Source organism: Dicentrarchus labrax, unplaced genomic scaffold (genome assembly GCF_905237075.1).
Source record: "Dicentrarchus labrax unplaced genomic scaffold, dlabrax2021, whole genome shotgun sequence".
In the NCBI taxonomy this organism is placed as follows: Eukaryota; Metazoa; Chordata; class Actinopteri; family Moronidae; genus Dicentrarchus; species Dicentrarchus labrax.
Genome location: NW_026136724.1, coordinates 2,309,571 through 2,334,232, shown reverse-complemented (window position 1 = coordinate 2,334,232; position 24,662 = coordinate 2,309,571). Strand labels below are relative to the sequence as shown.

Genomic DNA, 24,662 nt, shown 5'->3' with positions numbered 1-24,662 from the left:
GGTGCATGAATGTGAAACAAGGTGTTCCTGGCAAAGAAAACTAAGCGCTCACATGTGCGTGTTATTCAAATGTATGCATGGTGTGTCAGAGTAGATGTAGAGAGAGCCACAAAAGCACAGAGGGAGATGCAAAGCCTGTGTATGCATGATAAATCCTATTCATGAATCTTGCTTGTTTCAAATACTTGCTTCCTCCTGAAATGAAAGCCTTCCATGCACTTGGACCTCTCAGACACACCAGTGTTTACTATGCATAGAATTTATTTAGGCAGTGCAACCAAATAAATATGCCCACACACAAGTGGATATTTACATTTATTTTTTGTCTATTTCAGAATTCGAAGTAGCACATGCAGCTAACAGAGACTGAATTTGCTGTGCACAGGCCTTTCTTATTCCCTCTTGATGCAGGAAAGCAACTTTCAACCACATCTCACAGTCTCTACCAGTGGATGGAATTCGCTCATTTGTCATTGAGATAGCTCAGCTATCTCAGTTGACCTCCGTTTGGAACTTTGGCTGGGGAAAGTTTAGTACTTGGCCCATCATTGATCAATAGCTCTTTGACAACTGCTTGTTTTCCAAACATCTTAAAACAGCTAGAGTGAAGCCTCTTTTAAAGAGGCCCACTCTCTCAATCCTTCCAATTTAAAGAATTACAGACCTGTCATCCATTTCTCCAGAAAACACTGCACCAAAGTCTCTGAATATCTCCAACCAGAACAATCTTCTTGACCCCCACCAATTTGCTTTCAATGAAGGCCACTCAACTAATGGTGCACAATCTGGTGAGGAAGTATCTGGATACACAGGAACACTGAACGCTCCAGCTGGTGGGTGACAAAACTGATTTGGGTGGTGCTTGGTTTCAGATCTGCCGCTTTCAACATGTAGGCTTCAGCATTTCCGAGCCTGCATGAACGCAGCATGGGACGTTTACCGGCACGCGCTAGATGACGTATAGCAACAACAACTACACACTAGACTGGTTGGTTGCTAACCGTGGCTAACAAGCAAACAATTTAAAGCTGAATGATTTTAATATTAACACAAAATAAGTGCAATGCACCTTAAATATTTGACCCTGCTATGAGCTGTTCCTTAACCAAACTAACAATTGGCTTCGAATTTACATTAGCACTCCTTCAGGTACATAATACAATTAAACACATTAACCAAAGCTAGTGCTTAGCTAGCGATTAGCACTTAGCTAGCGATTAGCGCGTAGCTAGCGATTAGTGTGAGCGCTCTTTTCAGTATTAATACAATGAAAGTTGAAGTTGTTCTCTTATTTTGCACAGACAGTGTTTCCATTTGGAAAGCCATGTTGCATTTATGTATGCATCCAGTGGGGCATCACAATAAAATGAGGCATAATGTGTTAATTCCACAATAGGAGATATGTTTTGTTGTTACCTAACAGTTTTGGTGTAAAAAGCCTGCATATATCGGTATCGAGTGATATCGGTATCAGAAATTGAGAGTTGGACAATATCGGAATATCGGATATCGGCAGAAAAGCCAATATCGAGCATCCCTACCAGAAACCTTTATATATTATGGCTAAACAGTACACTAAAATATGTTTTCTGAAAACATTTGAAGCAAGAAATAGGCAATGCAGTAAAATAATCTGAGTCATATTTGATCAGCACTGCCTAGTTTGACAATTTGATGTGAGTTTTGTGAGCCTTCTGTGTTTGGCAGGACAGACTTCATTTGTGTTAAGTTATGGTTTGAAGTTGAATCGTGTTTGTGCAAATTGCTTTTACAAATATGGTAAACTGTAATTCAAATTGTATCCGTCATGCACCGCCCGACCAGATCTCCAGCTCTCCATAGAAAATTAATAGGATCCACTGACTTGACATCAGTCTATGGATCCTGTTTGTCTATACCACAAGACTGTCCTGTGCCATAACAGAGGAACTCCACCATGCTTGAGCAGCCTCACGTTCCTCCATCGTCATCCTGCTGTACCTTTCAGAAGTGTGGAGATCCTCCTTCTTCCAGGGAAGGCATCTCTTGTCAATGACCCCTTTGTTACCATTGAGAACTCCATGGTGTCCCCAGCTCGGACTGCAAGATACCTGGGTGTGACACTGGACGACCAGTTCTCCATTGCTGCCAATATGGCTGCAACAACCCGCTCCTGTCAGTTCACTTTCCACAACATCAGGAAGATACGTCCAATTGGGTGTTATAATGAGTATATATAAGTACTATAAGTATATATAAGTACTATCATTGCCTCCATGAGCTATTGTATGTGTCACAGCCACTGCTGCAGTGCTAACTGTGTTGGCAAGTGGGCTAAAATCTACAATAATTAATTTTTAGAACACTTTTAGAACACCAACTTGCACCTGTCCCTTTCACCTCATACAGTTTTTCCGGGTAATTTGGAGGCAGTATGCCCTCTACTTTTTACTAGACAGATTATAGAAAAGTGCATTGTAATATATCTGAACACCTCCAAGAGACATGTAATGGACTGTATGTCTGTACATAGTTTTGTCAAAAAATAAAAAATATTATAATAATAATTGACAAAAACGCCTAGTGAAGATAAATGGACCTGGACTCTATATACAACCCCTGAGAAATGTTTAAGAATTAGTTCAAATGCAATACAACACACTGTTCAATCTTGTCCCTACCTCTACAATAAATGTCCGACCTCAACCCGTCTGCCCTCTTCTACTTCGTACACACCCTCACAGACCTCAAATTTGTCAAAGTGGCAAGGGTCGTAGATTGTACTCCCTGGAGGGCATAGCATATGGGAATGAGGCTAAAATGAAATATGAGGTCTTGAGTCGAGCTCTAATTTCCCTGGGGCTCCACACCTAACCCCAGAATATCTGCTGATTAGAATTGGAGGGTTAACTCTAATAAATTCCAGCCAGGCACCAGTGATTTTTGACAATGGATGGATAAATGGTGTACGTCACCATCTCTCAGCGGCCGTGGGGCCTATAAGCAAGAACATACAATCAGCAGTGAGGGAGAAAAAGTGGCACATGTTCAACATTTCACCTTCACCTTCAGTGCTGCCAGGGTCATATAGGAGAGAGGCTGAAAGAAAAGGCCTGGAGGCAAGCAGAAACTATAAAATAGACATAGCAATTAATTGACAATGTGACCAAACCAGCTGTGAAATAAAGGGTCCAGTCTGCCAACAATTAAACTAGATTGGACAAACATGTGCTGCATGTCGGGTTCTGCGGAACCACATTTAATATCCCGAAACTAGTGCCAACCAATACATGCATGTCAGATCAATATGCACTAATAATGATATACACAGAACTGAATTACTGAATTCACCATTTGAGCAATGACATTTTTGAATCATTGTATACACGTAATCAATATATTGTCAGATTGGATACGAAAAGGATAAACGTGTGTCGATAAAGTAGAGCTCTTATCCCACGTATACAGCTGACTTTTAGATTCCAGACCACTCTTTCAGACTGATGGTCAATAACAGCTGGTGGGATGGTAATGGGGTGACTACTGACTAATGGCTGAACCAACCTGAAATTGTTGTGTGTGGTAATAACCGAGAAGTCTGATGGTTCAGGGACTCGACTAAGGTTGTGAGAAGTAGATGATTTATGTATAGAAGACCTTGGAATGCCCCATTACTTTCAATTCATGTAGATTTTAGTTGGAGAATGAGAGAGGTAAACAAGGTAAAAGGGCAAAGCAAATTCTATTTCCATATCTGCCACAAAGGTCTGTGTGATATAAATTATGTCAGCTGCTCATATTCCAGGAGCATCTTTATGGACAACTGCACACAAGACAAATATAAGTATGGACTATACACACCTACAAGTGCACCAACTGCACATTGGCAGTGAAACGCACAACGGAAAGTGGACATTTTAATTTCTACTGTACATTTGTGGAGTCTATGTAGTATGTTAAGAACTCTGAAAGTTGCCTCTGCTGAAAGATACCTCTGCTGTCCATGTCTGTTTTGGAGCTTATCAAAACCAGACTCAACTGACATCCTATAAGCCTACACCAAACACTCTTATATCCATTTTGTACACTGCAATACAAATTATGGGTTCGGGACCTTTTACCTGCCAAAATAAGCAGCAGATGTTTTTTTCTTTTATAATTTAAGTTTTTATTTATAAACATGGTACATCGCTCATTGGGTACAGCTTACATACATAAAAAGGTCAGTCAACAAAATAACAAATTGGTTAGGTGTTCCTGGCGAAAAGAAAAAAGTACAAAAATACAAAAATACAGAGGTACAGGATTACAAACAAAGTCCATAAAGTAATCCCAGCTTCCTAGAACCACAGGTCCCCTGCCCCTTATTCTTGTTAACATAATCTCACATGATGCTGTTTCACTCATCAAAGCTTTCCACTCATTAAATGTTGGGATAGTGGGTGCTTTTCAATGTCTCAAAATAATTCTGGCAGCTGCGGTTGTCCCCACCATCAAAACTGAATGAACAATTTTGGTCAATTTTGAAATTTCTGTTTTATATCCCATAAGGCAAAAACATGGGGATAATGGCAAGGATATTCCTACCCACGCCTCTAAGAATTTCAATACACTCTGCCAAAATGGAGTGACCGTAGAACATTCCCATATGAGATGTATAAATGTTCCCATCTCTGTCTTGCAATTCCATGTGTTTGTACTTATTAGTCCTACTTTGAAAAGCCTACATGGAGTCCAGTAATACCGGTGTAGAATTTTATATTGAGTGAATTTACCTCTAGTGTCCTTGATATATTTACCATTATCACCCACAATTTGTTTCCATGTATCTTCATCAATCTGACAATTAAGGTCTCTCTGCCAGATTAACCTCAAATTGTCACATGAGCTGCTGGTTAAATAAATTGAATAAGTATTGAATGTTGATGCTTTATGGTTAAGTGGGTTTTGGAGATAGTCAACTATTGGGTTGTTGGTTTCATTCGGTTGACACTTCTTCAATAAGCAATGTCTCTGCAAGTATTTCCAAAAATCACTCTTCTCTTGCAAATTGTATTCTTGGGCTAATTCAGCAAATTACTTAATTATACCATCTTTACAGAGATTGCTTATTGTGTGTATTCCATTGTCTAACCATCTTCTCCAAAATATTGTTTGTTTCCCTACTTTACTTCTTGGTTTAACCAAAGTGAGGCATATTGCCGTTTGCGATGTGAGATCTTGTGGATTTTATGAACCTTTGCCCAAACCTCCCTAGAGTGTTTAATAATTGGGTTATAATCTCTCTGTTTATTCTTTTACTGCTGGGTTATCACACACATAGGGTGGAATGGCATGGCAAGAGCCTTTTCAATAGCAGCCCATTCTAAACCATCCACTGTCCCACTCCAGAGTTTAGCTATCTTGGCCATTTCACATGACCAGCTATACAGTCTAACATCAGGCAAACCAAGCCCGCCTTTATCTTTGGGTGCATACATTTTGCTCAACTTAAATCTGGGCTTCCTTCCAGCCCATAGAAAATCTTTAATGAGACTATTGTACTGTTTAAAAATGTGATCAGATATGCTGAGCGGTATCATCATGGATAAATAGTTGAATTGTGGGGCTATTACCATTTTAATAACATTTACTTTACCCCAAAGAGACAGGTTCAACTTCCCCCACTTTCCCAGGTTTGTTTTGGTTTTTTGAAGGAGTGGATCAAAGTTGAGTGTGGCCATCTCCTGTAGGTCTGGGCTTAGTTTAATTCCTAAGTAGATTCAGATTTGGTCTAGTTAATCTGGTAACCTAAAAGCTTAGAGTATTCACATATGGTGTTCATTAGCACAGGCAATGAGTCTTTAGAATCTCTGGTCAGAAAAAGAATGTCGTCCGCATAAAGCATTAATTTGTACTCACTACCACCACCAATCACTCCACTAATGGAAGGGTTTGCTCCTACGGCAATTGCCAAAGATTCCAAAGCAATCGTGAACAAGAGTGGCGAAAGGGGACACCCTTGTCGGGTTCCTCTAGAAGGATCAAAAAATGACGAAATCATGCCATTTGTCATGACTGCTGCCTTGGGAGCGTTATACATTATTTTTTATCTATTTGCATATCAGCCAGTCTGAAAAGCTTCTTCATATACATTGGTTAGTACTGGGGCAATTATGTCAATGTACTCTTTATAGTATTCAACAGAAACCCATCAATTCCAGGTGATTTCATAGATCGAATGGCATTTCTCACCTATGGGTCACTGGTTTATCTAAGAAAGCTAGAATTTATCAGGTTTTGGGATATCAAAATAAAGTCTATTCGTGAGTAGGACTAAAAGGGAGTAAAAGGAATATTCTCGTTTCCTTGGGTTAACCAATCACCATACATCAATCAAACCATTGTCTTCTATCAGTGTATGAATGGCAGCTCTATCTTTAGGTGTTGATGTTCGGGTTCCTGAAAATTTGCTTTTATCAAACGCACCATCTAGAACCTGATTGAAATCTCCTGCCAAAATCACTTGTCCTTGTGAGTTCCCCAATATGCTATTAACTTCATGTAAAAAAGATGGGTCTTCTCTATTCGGGGCATAGATATTGCAGAGTGTTAATTGCATACCATTTATGACGGTTTCAAGACATTTAATTCTACCATTAGCATCCTTAAATTCCTTTACCATTGAGAGGTTCAGCCTCTTATGTACCAAAATAAGAACTCCATTTTTCTTACTGGAAAAAGAGCTATGATAAACTTGTCCTACCTAGTTTCTTTTAAATTTTTTAGCCTCATCATCCTTAAGATGAGTTTCTTGAATGAATGCTAAGTCGGCTTGTTTATGTTTGAGATATAAAAGCACCTTTTTCCGCTCCCACAACCATTAATATTCCAGGACACCACCTTAACATAGGAATTATTTGCCATTCATGTAAAGTAAATAAAAAATATATATGTAAGTATGGGCATGTATGACCCCTTTATCTGACCTTCTTGTACCAATATAATATTCAAAAACTTGTGTACCATTACTAAGTATAATGAAATTATCTGCAAATTTCAAAAAAACAAACAAGACCAAACTGGTCAACACAAACCTATCCTCTTCAGTAAAAGAGAACACAGTAACACAAAAAAGCCTCCAACAACCAACTTGAGGCTCATTTCCTTTTAGGTCAGTCCAAAGGAAAAAGAAAAGAAAAAAGAAAAAAGAAAAATGAGAAATAAATCAATTTGGTCTGTGGAATGACCGACTAGCTCCCTAGTTCAGATAGCCACACAAATATTGTCCAACCCCACCATACCTCTCTCAAACTCTCCTTGTAGCCTAATTTTCACAGTTCTTCATTCTCCTTTTATTCTCCGTCCAAGTTGTCTCCGGTAGGCCCATTGTTCTCCATCTCAGTCATTTGTTGCTCGATGAATTTGACAGCCTCCGACGCAACCTTAAACTTTCTGCTCCTCCCTCTCCATGTAAATCCCAGTGTCGCTGGAAAAGATCCAGGGGAGCGGTGTGCTCTTTCTATTTCGAACTCACTGTCAACGTCCATGCCCAGTTCCTCTGAAAGGATCTTTTCGATGTGTTCCTTTAAGTTGGCCCCCTCTTTGCCCTCAGTTAGACCTAGCAATCTCACATTGTTGCAACTGCTTCTATTTTCTAAATCCTCCTCAGTCCACAAGGTATCAATTCGCTTGCTATGTAGCTCGAGGTCGGTCACCAGTTGTTGCGTGATGTCCTCTATGTCGGATATTCTGCCCCCCGCCTCAGTCAGCCGTTCTTGCACAGCGTTTACCGCATTTTTCAATTCGGCAGGGGTCTCTTTGATCGTCGACATGTCCGAAGCGACCGTATGCAGTGTTGCACTCATTTTACTCACTTGAGTAAAGAGGGTTTCCAGGCTAGCATTCTGCTCAGGACGCATCAGGCTAGCATCATTGGAGTCTGCTACAGGCTTTCCATGTGCTGGTCTAAAATATTTAGAGGTAGCCATTTCTGTGCTTCAAATGATGAGAAGTAACAACAATGGAGTGTTCTTAAACACAAAGAAGTCAAAAATTATTGCTAAATGAACAAATTAATTTACATTAATTTGGTGGGGTTTCTGGACAACTTCTAATGTACAGCCATCTTGTTCAATGCTCCCATGTGACTCCCAAGCAGCAGATGTTTGTGAACTTCACCTGATTTTACCATTGAACAAGTAACTGCAATATCCCCAGATTCCCTTAAAAAATATATTTTTAAGAGTTGTTGAGTCAGGAGAATTCTTAATCATTTGTGCCTTGTTGTAAATTCGGCATTTACTAAAATACATTAAGTTGTTTCTTTACTTGCAGAAAACACTGTCAATATGTCATGTCTTTGCTGTAGTTTCTAAAGTTCGTCTTACCTGCCAAGATTTAGCAGCCACTTAGGTGTCGGAACACAAGGCTTCAACTGATTTCCCTATTAAAATTTTTTGAAGAAGACATTTTATTGCCGGTAAACATTTTACAAAAACAGTAAACAGTAACCTATATAGGCTACTTCCTTGTCACCCATGGAAAAAATGACCAGAAACAAAATTGTGGAATTTGTGAGATGTTGAGTGAGGAGTAACTTATTAAACTTGGTGAAACACTGTCTAAGACTAATATGGGTATTCTGGTAAATTCTGCAAATGTTATTCATCAAGTTATTTCTCTTTGTGTAAAATCCTGTGTGTTGGCTACTACTGTTGGACCACAATCTAAAAACAACAACGCATTTGGTCTTTGCAAAGGAAATGATGTACCTGTTAATTTACATACAGAGCGATGAAGTCACTCGAGACTCATGTTGAGAGGCATTCTAATGTAGCTGTGAACTGACGTAAGAGCTGTCCACTTGTGATTGGATCACCCAAGATGCATGATAATGCCAGTAAACACCAATAAAGAGGGCCAGTTTGGACTGGGTATACAGGATTCTGTCCCCACTTCTGTAGGCCTCCTCCTCGGCCTGGTGATTTTTAGTTGGCACACAAAGCTTTTTCCTCACAAAAGCTGATATAAGATGTCTCACAGTCAAGAGAGTTCATCCAGGTCTGTAGTTGCATCCTTAGAAAACACTCCAATCAGTGCAGTCAGAGCAGACCAGCTTTGTCCCCTTTGGTCCATCTCCTTGCAGTCTTGACAACAGGCATAGCTGATTATTAGAGGTCTTACTGTGTGTTCTTTATGAATCTACTTCATAAAATATACAAAAACAAGAGGAAAAAGGAGTGAGACTCAAGGGAATTATACAAAGAGCTGGAGTTTCTGCTGAGTTCTGAGATCAGTCAGAGGCTGAGCTGAACACACACTGGGCACACTACACACACAGCTGGTGCCTCAATCACTGTTCGGGGTGAATCAACACCAATTGTGCAACTGGTGCAGTGGTATGTATGTTCATGCAAAAAATGGGCTTTGTTTTCTGTCTGAGCAGACTGTTGCAGCTCGGTGGAATTGTAATAATTGCTACATTGAGTGTAGGTGATGACAATAAAGCTTTCTCTCCCCAAACCTGATTGGACCCGACACAACCCCCCAGATTCTGACCCAAAACTGTAGCTGTAGGTTGGGTCAGGCTTGGACATACAGTAATTACAGAACAGTAAATACAGTACAGTTATTTTGTTATTAGTATATATATATATATATATTAGTTTTGATAAAATTGTGCACTATATAATATGCACAATGTAGTTTATTTGAGTTTGTAATAAATTATTTAATTATTATTATTACTTTTTTTTTTAAAGCAGAAATTTGGGTTTGGCTCGGGCCCAAAACCGCGCCTGTTGTGCAGGCTCGGATCGGGCTCACACAGAATTCTGGATAATGATATGGATAAGGATAATTTTAGCAACAATTCTAGGCTGGAATCAGGGAGGTACTTCCAACTATAAATATACTCAAGACTAGAAAAAATATCTGCTTAAAGCTAAGAGAGTTTGAATATATTCAAAACAGAAAGTTTGAGAGAGGGACGATGGAAACAAAGGAGTTGAGGAAGTAGTGTTGGTAGATGAAAGACAAAGTGAGCGAGGAGGATTGAGAGAAGCTCCCAGCAGGATGTTGCAACAATAGCACTATTACCTGAGCAGGAAAGATCAAGACAGCCTGTCGACTGCAGACTGGAGAAATATTTGACTTACAGAGACACACTGCCTCTCAGACACACACAGCACTGTTAATGGCAGTTAGCATTACAACGCTATACATTCATCCTCAATTACAGGGAGCTGATGGCAGTACGAGTGAAGTGTCTGAGCTGACATGGTAGAGACCAAAATGTGTTACCTTGTGACATCTTTTTGACAAAAACAAAATAAAACTCACCAAAACCTTAGTCTTTCCACTGTTCCAACAATCACCAACTCGGGTTGGTTGAAATATTCCCTTAATTCACAGTTAGATGTGAAAATTTGGGGTGAGAAGTGAGAAGGAGATTGGTAATTCGGTAGTTTCTATGAAAGAAATAATCTCTGGTGATCACATGTAAGCATAGATTTTGGTTTCCAATTCCCTAGTTATGACTACTGCTTATCAGACATTAGACGTCATCAAACCCTTGGGAAAGAGGCATATAATAGAGTGATTTTCTTTGTTCTAGTTAATAGATTCTCGAGACAACTCAGTTTGCTTGTATCCTGTGTTGATGCAAATAAATCTTGCACGTGGAGTGAAACTGTCAATTCTCTTTGCTTTCTGTGAGTCTGTGTCACCATTCTGGGTACCTTCAGTAGGAGTTTGTGGTCTCTCACTATAGTCATACAGCTAAAAGTTTATGTCAGATTGACATCGATTGAGGTGCATTGAGTACAGTAAATACGTTTAATTATTTGAATAAATGAACATCTTATCACCCTCGTATGCTGGTGGCTTACATGATAAATTTATGATCAGATAAAATAAAAGCTGAGCTGACTAAATCATGGCAGTGCATCAGCTCTCTTAACCATCTTTATAAGCTTGCATATGAGCTGGTAATTTGAAGAAGGCTAAAGCCTGAGAGTAACATTTATTGAGTGTGTCGTAGTGGACTGTTGTAATGCTTTAAACATAATGGGGCTAAACAGTTCAGCCAGGCTGGACAGCAAAGGGAGTGGGTGGCAGAGGTGCTGCATTGGAGTGAACTGCTAATTAAGATTGATCCAAACTCCTGCTAGCTGCGCTGCACTGTAGGACAGCACTACCCATAAATCTTTGAAGTCACTCACCACCGCCTCCTTCCCTCCTCCTGACTATGTGCGAGAAAGCGAGCTTTATGGTCTTTTCCCTACCTCCCAGGACAGGACTTTCTGTCTTATCTCCACACTTCCTGCTCATCCTCTCTCGTACTATGATGGTCTGAATATAAAGAAGTATTTGTCTGATTGTCTAAGAGCGTCAGTTTCAATAGCAGAATCGGGCGGGGTTTTGTAAGGGCAGGGTTATGCTCTGACAGTTGTTGGTACAATGTGTAGTCTGACCATGTTGGAAGGTAAAAGGCTTATAGCTGTTTTGATCAGCTACACTGGAAGGTGGAGTAAGAGGGGTGAGATGACATATTGCACTTTTTCAGACAGTTTCTCACACTCGGTTTGTTACAGGAAACAGTTGTGTGACAGTTGTGTATGCCTTGGCCAGGGTTTGATCTTCTTTCTCAATTTTCACGCAACTGCTTTGTCACTTTCCCCCACAAATGCCTTTGAGAAGGACTGTCCAAATGACCGTCCAAATGCTGTTATCCTCATCTGCATCATGTTCATTCATCCCGTCAAGACTACAAAAAAGTTAAATGACACGTCCTACAATCCAATTTGCTGGAAGGCTTTAGTGAGACCTTTACATCTCTTTGACAACTGTACTATCACACCCCATAATGCTCGGCCTTTCTTATCTCATTTGGGCACGGAGATCGGAAAGATTAAACATCCATATATTTACTCATGATAAATTTATATTTGATTGTTTGTGAGTAACTTTAAAGGTCCAGTGTGTAACATTTAGGAGGCTCTATTGACAGAAATGTAATATAATATTTATAGGTATGTTTTCATCAGTATATAATCACCTGAATATAGGAATTGTTTTTGTTTTTGTTAATTTATAACAGTGTTTCCTTAAGGGAAAAGGTTTACTATAATTGACTAAACTGCAGACCCCTAAAAAGATTTTATATTTTATGCATGTCATATTTTATTCAATGCATAACAATAACTGTACAGAACAACTGATAAACTGTACAATGAACCTTAACAGTGAACACAATACCTGTGGGAAGTTTGTGTAAAACGAGCAGATTATTTTCTGTGAATATATATCAAAGGTGGGTTTTACTGATGTTTTTAGGAACTTTTTATACAATTCTCTGTATTATGTTTTTTCCTTTTTTAAATGTATTTTATTTTATTTAATAAGCTTCTTTTTTTGACAAAGTCAGTATTTTCTTCTCCCTGACATTTATTTTATTAGCTCTTTGATTGGTGTAACTGTGTACTTTTATAATGCAGGACGATGAGATATAGGCCTAATGTGTAGTATAAAGTTTTCTTATACCTCTTAACATAAAAAAAGGCCTCGCAAAACCCTGTGAAGCTTTGGTAACCTCTAGTGGATATGTCAACTGCCTTACAATGAGCCTTTTTTATCTACAGAGGGAGTGGGTCCTCTTCTGCGGAGTCCACCATGTTGAAATACCATGTTTCTACAGTAGCCCAGAACAGACAAATCAAACAATGGCTCTAGATACGTTTTGCAGAGGGGAGTTGTAATGAGCAACCTCACCGCTAGATGCCACTTAATCCTACACACTGGTCCTTTCAGAAAAGCCGTTCAACTTAATGCAAATGTCCTCTAACACACTGGAGCGACAACCTGGTAAAAATTAATTCTGCTCATTTGCTGAGAAAAAGAGGAGGCAAAACTGACTGTCGAATCAACACCGGAAATTCATCACTTCACAAATCGATTGTGGTGGAACAGAACTATTATGTCAGGGAATAAGCCATTTGAATCAGCAGCATGGTCCTAAAAAGGGCTAAATCAAGGGGTCTTATAAGTTTTTCCTGAAATGTGCTTCCTTTTTGATGTACCAATGTTCATCCACCTTCAATCACGGACCACACTGCAGTGTTAAAAAAAAAAAAGAATCTTGAAAGGAACCAGTACAAGAACCAGAACTAATTTAGTGGAAAAGAGACCACTGTTCATTACAAGATGGAGAACTACTCCTCCAGGCTCTTTGCAGGAACACCACCTGTGTAACGCACAGCGTCTATCCAGCTGATCCCAACCACGTATTGATCCAACAAGAGCAGTCCTACATGTTGAGTCATGGTGGTGATTTTCACCACATGAGTGATGAATCAGCCATTGTTGGAGAACGTGTGGGGAGAGAATAGATTGCAGAAGATCGACAGGCCCGCCTCTGGACAGACGTCTGCTATGACAGACCTTTACTCTGACTATTTAGTGCTGTCACAATCAGTCAAAGCTACAAGGCTGCAAATAACAATAATATTTATTATTCTATTGTGTATATTTACAAATGAATAGAATCATTGGTTGGCCTTTAAAATAAAGAAAAATAAGCTTTCTTTTTAGTAACCTGCTATATAGGATGTAGTTTAGAGAATATTATAGATAAAATGGGGGGAACTGAAAAAAAAAAAGTGAAACAGAGAAAAAGGCACAATCAAAAAATCTGTATGCTACTTCAGAACCACGGACAGCGTCATGGATTTATCAATACACAGCACAGATAGGCTGCTGATATTTCAGAGCTGTGGTCTGGGCCATAGATTATAACTTTCTCAAACCTCAGTCAGATAAGGGATCAATGAGTGAGGCAGACTAGGCTAACGTACAGTCAGGTCCATAAATATTGGGACATCGACACAATTCTCATCTTTTTTGCTCTATACACTACCACAATGGATTTGAAATGAAACGAACAAGATGTGCTTTAACTGCAGACTTTCAGCTTTAATTTGAGGGTATTTACATCCAAATCAGGTGAACGGTGTAGTAATTACAACAGTTTGTATATGTGCCTCCCACTTTTTAAGGGTCCAAAAGTATTGGGACAAATTAACAATCATAAATCAAACTTTCACTTTTTAATACTTGGTTGCAAATCCTTTGCAGTCAATTACAGCCTGAAGTCTGGAATGCATAGACATCACCAGACGCTGGCTTTCATCCCTTGTGATGCTCTGCCAGGCCTCTACTGCAACTGTCTTCAGTTCCTGCTTGTTCTTGGGGCATTTTCCCTTCAGTTTTGTCTTCAGCAAGTGAAATGCATGCTCAATCGGATTCAGGTCAGGTGATTGACTTGGCCATTGCATAACATTCCACTTCTTTGTCTTAAAAAACTCTTTGGTTGCTTTCGCAGTATGCTTCGGGTCATTGTCCATCTGCACTGTGAAGTGCCGTCCAATGAGTTCTGAAGCATTTGGCTGAATATGAGCAGATAATATTGCCCGAAACACTTCAGAATTCATCCTGCTGCTTTTGTCAGCAGTCACATCATCAATAAATACAAGGGAACCAGTTCCATTGGCAGCCATACATGCCCACGCCATGACACTACCACCACCATGCTTCACTGATGAGGTGGTATGCTTTGGATCATGAGCAGTTCCTTTCCCTCTCCATACTCTTCTCTTCCCATCACTCTGGTACAAGTTGATCTTTGTCTCATCTGTCCATAGGATGTTGTTCCAGAACTGTGAAGGCTTTTTTAGATGTTGTTTGGCAAACTCTAATCTGGCCTTCCTGTTTTTGAGGCTCACCAATGGTTTACATCTTGTGGTGAACCCTCTGTATTCACTCTGGTGAAGTCTTCTCTTGATTGTTGACTTTGACACACATACACCTACCTCCTGGAGAGTGTTCTTGATCTGGCCAACTGTTGTGAAGAGTGTTTTCTTCACCAGGGAAAGAATTCTTCGGTCATCCACCACAGATGTTTTCCGTGGTCTTCCGGGTCTTTTGGTGTTGCTGAGCTCACCGGTGCGTTCTTTCTTTTTAAGAATATTCCAAACAGTTAATTTGGCCACACCTAATGTTTTTGCTATCTCTCTGATGGGTTTGTTTTGTTTTTTCAGCCTAATGATGGCTTGCTTCACTGATAGTGACAGCTCTTTGGATCTCATATTGAGAGTTGACAGCAATAGATTCCAAATGCAAATAGCATACTTGAAATGAACTCTAGACCTTTTATCTGCTCCTTGTAAATGGGATGATGAGGGAATAACACACACCTGGCCATGGAACAGCTGAGCAGCCAATTGTCCCATTACTTTTGGTCCCTTAAAAAGTGGGAGGCACATATACAAACTGTTGTAATTCCTACACCATTCACCTGATTTGGATGTAAATACCCTCAAATTAAAGCTGAAAGTCAGTTGCAGTTAAAGCACATCTTGTTCGTTTCATTTCAAATCCATTGTGGTGGTGTATAGAGCCAAAAAGATTAGAATTGTGTCGATGTCCCAATATTTATGGACCTGACTGTATTCACTCTCTGCTCCAGTAGGGGTATTAAATTAAGATTCAAAGAGGTCCAGTTAGAGAGTCAGAGTCTTTGTCTTTGCTGTACTTTGTTTTTTTCTCCACATTTTTACCTGCATTATTATGCATATATACATATATACTGAAGTAGCCTATTAGTTGCATTAACCTCTGTATCCAGTCAACAACTGACAGTTAAATCAAATAAAGAAAGCACAATTTCTTATTGCAGTTTGGAACTTTCTTACCTTTGAACTTGTGGAAGACAGCCCAGAGTTCGGCAATGTCGGTGGCGAATGTGATGTCCGTGTCCAGGACAATGACTCTCTGCAGGTCGGATGGCAGCGTCTTAGTGAGCACCAGCTTCATCAGGCCATAGATCCCAGAGTAATGTTTGTTGGGGATCCAGGACACCTCCGACTGAAACACCACACCAAATTGAATTGAATTTTTAAAACTTGTTGATTACGTAACAGCATCCTTAAAGATGGTTTACAGACCTCATAACTTCTCCAAATAATTAAAGAAGGTGGCAGTGAGATCATTAAGCACTATAGAGTAGTAAGTGAGTGTTTTTCTAAGAGAAGCTGGTAGTTAGTGAGGCGAAGTGGAGTCGGTGTTCTTCACCTTCAGCTCATCTGCATCATAGAAGTCGACCCTGACGGCAGGAACCATCCAGGTATGGAACAGAGAGGACAGGATCTGCTGAGCAATGGAGTCTGTGATGAAATGGAAATGTAGTGGGTTCCGCCTGTGGACACACACACAAACCTGAATAAGTTATATGCTCTTTCACATCCTGCTTCAAATTTACTAAACTTCAACAAAGGACAACAAGGATCAATCTGTTTTTTTAAACACAGTAGGGTTGAACAATGTCTGAATTAAATGAAGAGGCAAGGATTAATTGTTATCTTGTTGTAATTTATAGGGTTGTATAATGAAATTTTGATTAAAATTTCCTTACTGCTACTTATATAACTAAAATAAAAATGTATACTACTTTGCATCACTTTTCAAAAAAAACAACATCCAACTGCCATGGGACTATAGATAGAAATTTGCCTTTTAACATGAATGGTCTATCCAAGATTTGACCAAATACAACAGCTCTTTTTTGCTCTTTTGCCTTTGTTAGTTATAATCAACAAATCCAATTTGCAGACCCAAACCAACAATGAATGTATCTACTAACAAGTACTGTGTGTGTATCAAAGCCTGATATCTTCTTCCTCTGTACAATACATCTCCATTGTCATCCAAAAACTATTAAAAACACATCAGTGAGCCACATTGTTGTTCCTTCATTACCATAAACACACACTGTAGTTTACTTGAACTCAATCCCACATATACCGTCCTGCAGGCCCAAATATTCAGTAGAGCACCAAATGTGGATTCATCCATCACTGACAATCCCCAACAAATGAACTATTTCCTCCTGTTTGAGTAACGTTTGATAAACCTGACTATACCCAGACTGGGAGGACAAAGGATGGCGAGTTTTTAAAAAAAAAAATTTTAACGTTTTTTTTTTACACCACTAACATAGGAACTAGCATAAGAGAATGAGCACCAGAACCGGAGCCTGGTGAGCAGGCAATGGAACCGGGTTCACAGCCTCGGAGATTAAAAGAGACTAGGGGATTTACAGCGGCTCCAACCAGGACTCTGACTCAGGCATGATGAAGAAACAGCGTAGCATTTAACAGGAGGCTGTTAAAACATATATATTTAAATAATTAATATCATAAATGTGCAACTCCTAGTGGACTAGTGGCATTAACTATTGACTACTAGACGAATAGGAAAATCTTTAGTTGTCTGGGTATGTGTGTATGCAGTCAGTCCTGAGGCTGGTAAAGCAGACAGCATAGTGAATAAGGAGATGATTCATCAGACAGGACGGCCAAAGCTTCATCCAGAGAAGGCCTGTATCTTACATCATCTTACACAAATAGAAGAGGGGGATCATGCAAAATAGGTATTCAGGACTTCTAAATCAAGTCGAGAGATACTGACACTAAGCTGAGGATGTGAGCGCCCTGGGGTGTCTCGTGCTGAATGACTTTGGGAATGAATAAGTCAGCTGCACTTGCTCAATAAGTACTGGGGGCTGGAAGTTGTCATAATGTATCAGAACTCTGATTCCGTACAAGCTGTCAGCAGCAGCAGTGCAAATAGAGAGGGTCTACGCATCCTCTGGACAAACAGCAACAAGCCTTTCACTGGATGCTTAGGATTAGGCTGATAAGGAAGCAAATATGTCACGTACATCCTGATTATCAGAGCTGTGGCAGTGATAATCTAATCATCTAATCTTCATAATGCAATATCAGTATCTTGTTCCGGTAAAGACTTTTAGAGTACACAGATACAGATTCATTGTGCTCCCATCTGCTCAGAGAGGAGTGAAGGATTGTCCTGAACCTGAGCTTTCACCTTCATGTAAAGAGGATGTTACTCACACCATGGGGAGAGTAGGGATGCACTGATACAACTTTTTCTCTCCCAATACCGATTCTAATACCCATCCTTGCGGTAACCCTAATAACAATCTGTCATGAGTTGTCACATTAAAAAGGAGTTCTTTCTGTAATTACCTATGTAGAATGTCGCCAATCAGACATTTGAGATTTTGGCATCTCCCCTCATGGCTAACTGTGGATTTTCTAGCTTATGTCCACATACCTTGAAAATAATTTTGGTTGTTTGTAGGGCTGCCCCCTAATAGTCAATTCAATCGTTAGTCTTGGGAAGAGTCTTAGTTAACCCACTTTCTTTAGTTAGATATTTGAAGAAATCAAAAACAATGTAAAATTTTTGGAGTTTAATAAATGGAGTTATATGGAGTTAATCATTTTTGACTTCTTCAACTTCTTCACCGGGACCAAAGTATCAGGGGATTGCTGCAACACTGATCTTTTCTCTTGTATCACAGGAAGTCACTTACTGGTGCACTATTGTATATGCTAATTGAAATAGCTGCTGCCACTAGGGCGGCTGTGGCTCAGGGGAAGAGCGGGTCGGATCCTTGAGCAAGTTAATGAACCCTGAATTGCTCCCAATGCTGAGCATCAGTGTGTGAATGTGTATGAATGCGTTAGTTTCTATTTCGATGGACTTTGCCATCGCTGAGTGAATGTGTGTGAAAGGGTGAATGTGGCACGTAGTGTAAAAGCCCTTTGAGTGTTCAGAAGACTAGAAAGGCGCTATACAAGTAAAGGTCAATTTACCATTTATTAGCTAGTTAGCTGACTGTACATGGACTAGGAGCTCGAAGGACAGAGGGAGTTTAAACACTACGAGCGTAGGAGCCGGTGGATCCAGCAGGAAACACTGCCAAGGAGCGGGGCCGGAATGAGCAGAATTGAAGCAGGCGGACCAACATTCATTACAGCTTCTGTTAGCATTTAACAGGCAGCTAGTAAATACATATTTATTTAAATAATTAAATTAATATCATAAACGTGCAATGACTAGTCAACGATTGGCTTTATCTAACGACTGTTGGTCAACTAGGAAAATCTTGCTGTTTGTCATTGCCTTCCAAAACGACCCATATGAGCATTGTGTGATATGGTGGCTCTACCAGCATGACGTAATACATACCCAACAATTAATCATGTTTAATTGACAAAATGTCAGCGCCTTCCAAAACGATTCAAATGATTCCTCAGCTATTTGTTCATATCTGGTTAGGTTGTGGTGGTCATGATGAAAAGAAACCTATGTTTCAGTATAGGTAGGAGAGAAGAAGTGAACCGTGTTCCCCAATGTCAGTCAGATGCTTTGTATGTCTAACCATCTACACATAAAGAGGTTTTGTGGTGTTTAACAATGTCTTCCTTACTACTTCTACTTTTGCTTCTAAAAAAAGAACAGTTATCATTCTTACAGCCAGAAGAGGATGTTTACACATACGCAGGTAATTTAAAGCTTTTAAACAGGCGACTGATGTTTTTCTGTTGAGGACCATCTTGGATTACAACTGCTGTTGAACGGATCAGAATGATGAGGAGTCACTCTATGACTGAATACAGCGGAGATAGGCCATCTTTCAGGTGGAACAGCATTAGTCACACAGTGAGAGGGATACTACAGGACTCTCCATCACTGAGGCAAGAGATGAACTGGTGGCAAACATTTGATTTACAGTGTAGGCTAAACAACATACTGCTGCTGAAAATTAACTGACCGTATACTACAGTAAGCATGGCGTATATCAATTAAATCTTGTTTCACAGGGAATTGATAGCATATTCAATATTTCATCACCAATCGACAATATAAGGAAGAAATACAGCTGGAGGGACTACTTGGTAAAAGCTGCAGGTCAGCTTATCGGAGGGTCAGGCAGTGTTTGACGATCAATGTACCAGTGCCTGTCTTGTCCTTTCACTCATTCAGCAGAATGGCCCACGCTATCAGACGACAGTCCAACAGGCTGACCTCTCAGGCGTCTATCTGCTCACATATTTGTCACAAAACGGCGAAACAACAGTGAGTCAACATTTAAACATCCCCTCTGATTAAACAAGAGCTGCAGGGGTTAGCATATCAGCTATGCTGCTGTTGACCTGTCCTCAACACAAAAAGGCAATTTCTGTCCAAATCCTCACCCATCATCTGATGAATTAGGGGGTAATCTGCAAACTTTACCCTGCTTCAGGATTTATTCTTTAGGTCACATACTTCACTCTTTAGACTGATTATAATTATAGAAAAAGTTTTATTTGGTGTGTTAAGTCGTACTATACAAACAAGTTATTTATGAAAAATAAGTCAGTGTAAAAAACTTCTGTGACACTTTATTTCTGTTTGAATATTTAGTATTTTTGTGTGTTGTTACCAATACGGTTGAGTTCCTGAAAATGGCTTTCATTCATCCAGATCCCATTTAGCAAAACACCACAAGCTCCAAGGCTGGTCAAACCTCTCTTTCTGCTAATGTGGTGATCTCTTTCCTCTGTCCAAAACTGTCATTTTAATCAGTCTGTAATGGACTTGACCGGACTGGGCTTTACAACTGCAAGAGGACTACGTGTTTTTGGGGTGAAGTGCTCTGTCTGTGTGCATCTATTTTAAAAGAATCTGCCAGTCAAACATGTATCAATTCATTACTTATCATTTTAATCTGATCAATTTATGGATCAGGACCTCCAGTGTTTGCAAAATAAAGTGTAACCATCAGAACGCTACAGCTGTTACAGTATTTCAACGTGGCTAAATTTTTTATCATCTACTTTTAATCTCATTTTCATGTTATAGCCAGTGCCTGAAATGAGTACTGGCACTTCTGATTTTTGTACTGCTACCTCTAGTGAGAATGGCGGTACCCACCACTCGGGCTTCACTGGTACTTTTTCCAAGGTGTACATGAACACATGAAATAATTGTCTAAAAATAATTGTTTTGATACCCCCAGAACCACCTTAGCTAGTTCCATTTTTCTAAAACCCTGTGTACAGCCTCTCTGTGAAAACACATAAAAAGGATAAAAATGGAAAGAATCAGGGTTAGGGTTATGTTGTATTTATCGTTAGGGTTGTTCTAAATTAGGGTATGGGCACTTTCTGGATCTAAATCAGGCACTGGTTATAGCTATGTTGTAGCTACAGCTACAGCAATATTAGGCTACCACTTAAACAAGCAAACCAAAGCTAATTACAGATCATTGTGTTATTCACACATTTTACTTGCAAAGTTAAGAGTTCGATTGGATTGTGGAGGATTTAAAATGCCCAAATAAAATAAAGTAAAGTAAAATACAATACACATTTTCACATGTATTTTCTTTTTATGTATGCATTTACTGTATCATACGTAAACATTTGGTTAAGGGACAACAAAGTGAGTCACAATTGTTCAATCAGTAGTATTACCCAACTTTAAGGGAGATTGGAAGTTTTCTGGAGCATCTTTTGATATTATTTTTGGTATATGGATTCCTCCTAAAGATGGGAGGAAAAAAAATTCCACCGGAGAGAACAGGCTCAGCTAATTCGATCTGTTTATTTGTATGTTAGGATTTGAGTGAATTGGAAGAAAAAGGGGATGTGATTTGGTTGGTCTAAAGAGTTAAATGTTAAGTTAAGAGCAAGACTGCGTTCCAATTATTATTTGAAACTGTCAGGCATGAGCTTAATCGACATGTTAATAAATAAACACAACAGTTATAGTTCTTTTTAGAAAGCCCCATAGTGCTATCAGGAAGAAACCTGACAGAGGACTCATGTTACTTCAGCCAGAATGAAACAATAGAAAGGGGCTTTGCTTCTCAAATCTCTCTGGGCGTAAAAAAGAAAATAAAAATGACCATGGCTGAAGGGGTGTCTGCCAGTGAGAGTTAATGCTAAGTTTCTAGTGGTATAAAATGGAATTATCATTGCACTATGATTAATTCACCTGCAACTCTGGAGCTAATTAAGAAGCAGTGCTGTTGGAAGCTGTGATGCTGAATGCACACTGACTGATTACTAATGGATCCTTCACCTGCAAAGCAAAATGAAGCAGTCATTACTCGTGTTTACATAAAGACTAATGGCACACACACCAAACATCAAGTGATGTTTCAGGCTATTTAACATTTAAGTGCTCGTACGTCAACTTATGGGAGCATAGCCTTTGGAATCCTTTAGGTCTAACAGCAGATCTACTCTATCACATTTAAAAGGTTTTCACATTTATATATTATATTATACATTTATATATTGCCTCTTTGACAATAGGTGTTACATTATGTCGAAGTGCTGAACACAATGTCAGAGAGGCAATTCTTCTATTACATGAGCAACATTTACTATTGAAATAAATAATCCTAATTTCTCACTGCAGACCAATCTTCCTGTTAGGTAGGGGACAAAAAGAAGATTTCATGTCACAATTATCTTGGCCAAAATAATTGTGATACACGATATTATCGTGAAAATGTGATAATTCATACTTTTAAAATGGCCCTAAAATCTACTGGAATCACTTTACCTTTTTTGGGATTTTGGAACAACTACAAAGATGTGGGCTCCCCCTGGTCCCCCTGTTCAAAATCAATCAGGAAATCAATATAGGACTATAGGACTATGCTGGAGAGCTGGACAGCTTTTTCAAGTCAAGCTATGTGAAGATATTCACCATTATCACAATAATTAAAGTGTTTTTAACGCGATACATGACAATCTCGTATATCGTCCCAATACCAGTAATGGTGCAGACACAGAATTTAACGAGGACACATCTGGTTGCACCAGATCACTGAACGCTTTGGCTAGTGGGTGGAGAAACAATGATTCGGGTGGTGCTTGGCAGCCAGCCAAGAAACATTTACATATTATGGCTAAACAGTGAACTGAAATATGTTTCTAAAGACATCTGAAGCGAGAAATAGGCAATGCATAAACACAATCTTGATTCATTTTTGATCAGCACTGTCTAGTTTGACAGTGCTCAGAGTTTAATGAGCCTGATGCCTTGTGCTGGATGGACTTAATTTGCATAAAGTTAAGATTGAGTCCTGTTTAAGCAAATTCAGATACAGCCAGTAATCAGTTAACTCGCTGTGGCGTATCCATCACGCACCGCGTGGCCGGATCGCCTACTCTCCATAGAAAATGAATAGGATGTGTCGGTGCAATAGGTCAGCAGCATTGGTGGGGAAAGCAAACAAATCTGCACTATACATGTGTCAATGCACTATAATTCTCTATTTTCCTCCACTATCTTTTTGGGGGGGATTTGGAATCCAAAGCTAGTGGTGCATGGGCACAAGTAACATTCAGAATAAAACTTCTCCAATGATAAAACATCTTCTTATAAAAATGTATTATAAAATATTCAAAAGATGCTGTTTAGGCCTTAGGGGTTGAATGAAACCATGATCCCATATTCTTATACTCTATATTTCTATATATCAGACATGTAGGGATTAGGTTGAGGTTGGGGTAAGGCACTGTGAAGGGGTGCGGGTTATGATTGATAAGAAGTGTAATTGATAAGGGATAGGTTTAAAATGGCAGGGCAAAGTGGAGCAGGAAGGGTAGTCCAGGGAAATGCCAGCCATGGCGCTCATACATACTGTATATATATATAATTTATGTTTTACTTAATTCAGGGCTTCTGCAGGTTTTAACAGGTTCTATTTAAGACTTTTTAAGACCTTTATGAATGCAAGTTAAGACCTATTTTACACCCAAATTGGTAAAAAAAAAAAAAAAAGAAAGAAAAAGAAAAAAGGAAAGATATGAAGTAAAATCAGTACAGATTCATGTCAGTTTAGGACTGTAAAATGCAACTTTATACTTGTAACACCAACTTCATCAATACAATCAATACAATATCCCCCTTCTGTCCTAGTGATCAAACTAGGGATGGGGCCGATCCGATTCAGTATCGGTATCGGGACCGATACCAGCGTAATTCACATATCGGATTTTCCCGATCCAACCTGCGGAGATATCCGATATCCATGAGCCATGTCTGCGTTAACGTTGTCTGCTGAAATGACTCCACAAGTGATTCCTGCCGGCCAGTCTGCTAGCTGGCTGCAAACTGTGGAATGGATTTCCTGAACGGAGGCGTGGCTCAATGAGACACAGAGTTATGAGACACGCTCCCACTCAGGAAATCCATTCCGCAGTTTGCAGCCAGCTAGCAAAGCCGCGATTCAGAGAGGCGGAAGCTCCCTCTCGTCGTACAACACTACGAACACAATCAAACATTTAAAAAAGCACCACACGAAAGAGCACAAGTCAAAATGAGAACCACCACTTGATTGTAAAAGTAGTATTACAGTTCTTACACGATACAGGGCTATATGTGAACATTTGAAGCAGTAACATTATCCTTAGAGTGACTTCCTGAGGAGGGCAGTAATACGCCTAGAAGAGTCTAAACTGCCGGAAATCCATATGAAGAAGAAGAAGAGCAGGGGCAGAAAGACAAAAGGAGCTGTCAGGAATCACTTCTGGAGTCATTCCAAAAACAAGGTAAACTCCAGGCAGACAACATGAAAGCTAAAGGGGTTAGTGTGTGTGTGTGTGTGTGTGTGTGTGTGTGTAAGATGTTTACACTTATTGCACTTTTCTTATATTTCAAATATTTGACATTTTGGGAATATAATAAATATTGACATGACAATCAATTTGAAACCCTTACAGTTGCATATTTGTTTTCAGGATGGGATTTTTCCTGTTAACAGGATTTCC

At 39.5% G+C, this 24,662-nt stretch overlaps 1 protein-coding gene across 2 annotated transcripts in view; it reads right to left on the bottom strand.

Moving 5' to 3' along the window:
* Positions 1–24,662, bottom strand: part of large1 (LARGE xylosyl- and glucuronyltransferase 1) — a 157,707-nt gene that overhangs the window by 58,567 nt on the left and 74,478 nt on the right. For both annotated transcript variants that reach the window (XM_051392030.1, XM_051392029.1), the window contains 2 exons: positions 16,090–16,213; positions 15,711–15,882 (listed from right to left, as the gene is read on the bottom strand). In XM_051392030.1, coding sequence (XP_051247990.1) covers positions 15,711–15,882; positions 16,090–16,213 — 296 coding nt within the window. The remainder of the gene's footprint in view (positions 1–15,710; positions 15,883–16,089; positions 16,214–24,662) is intronic.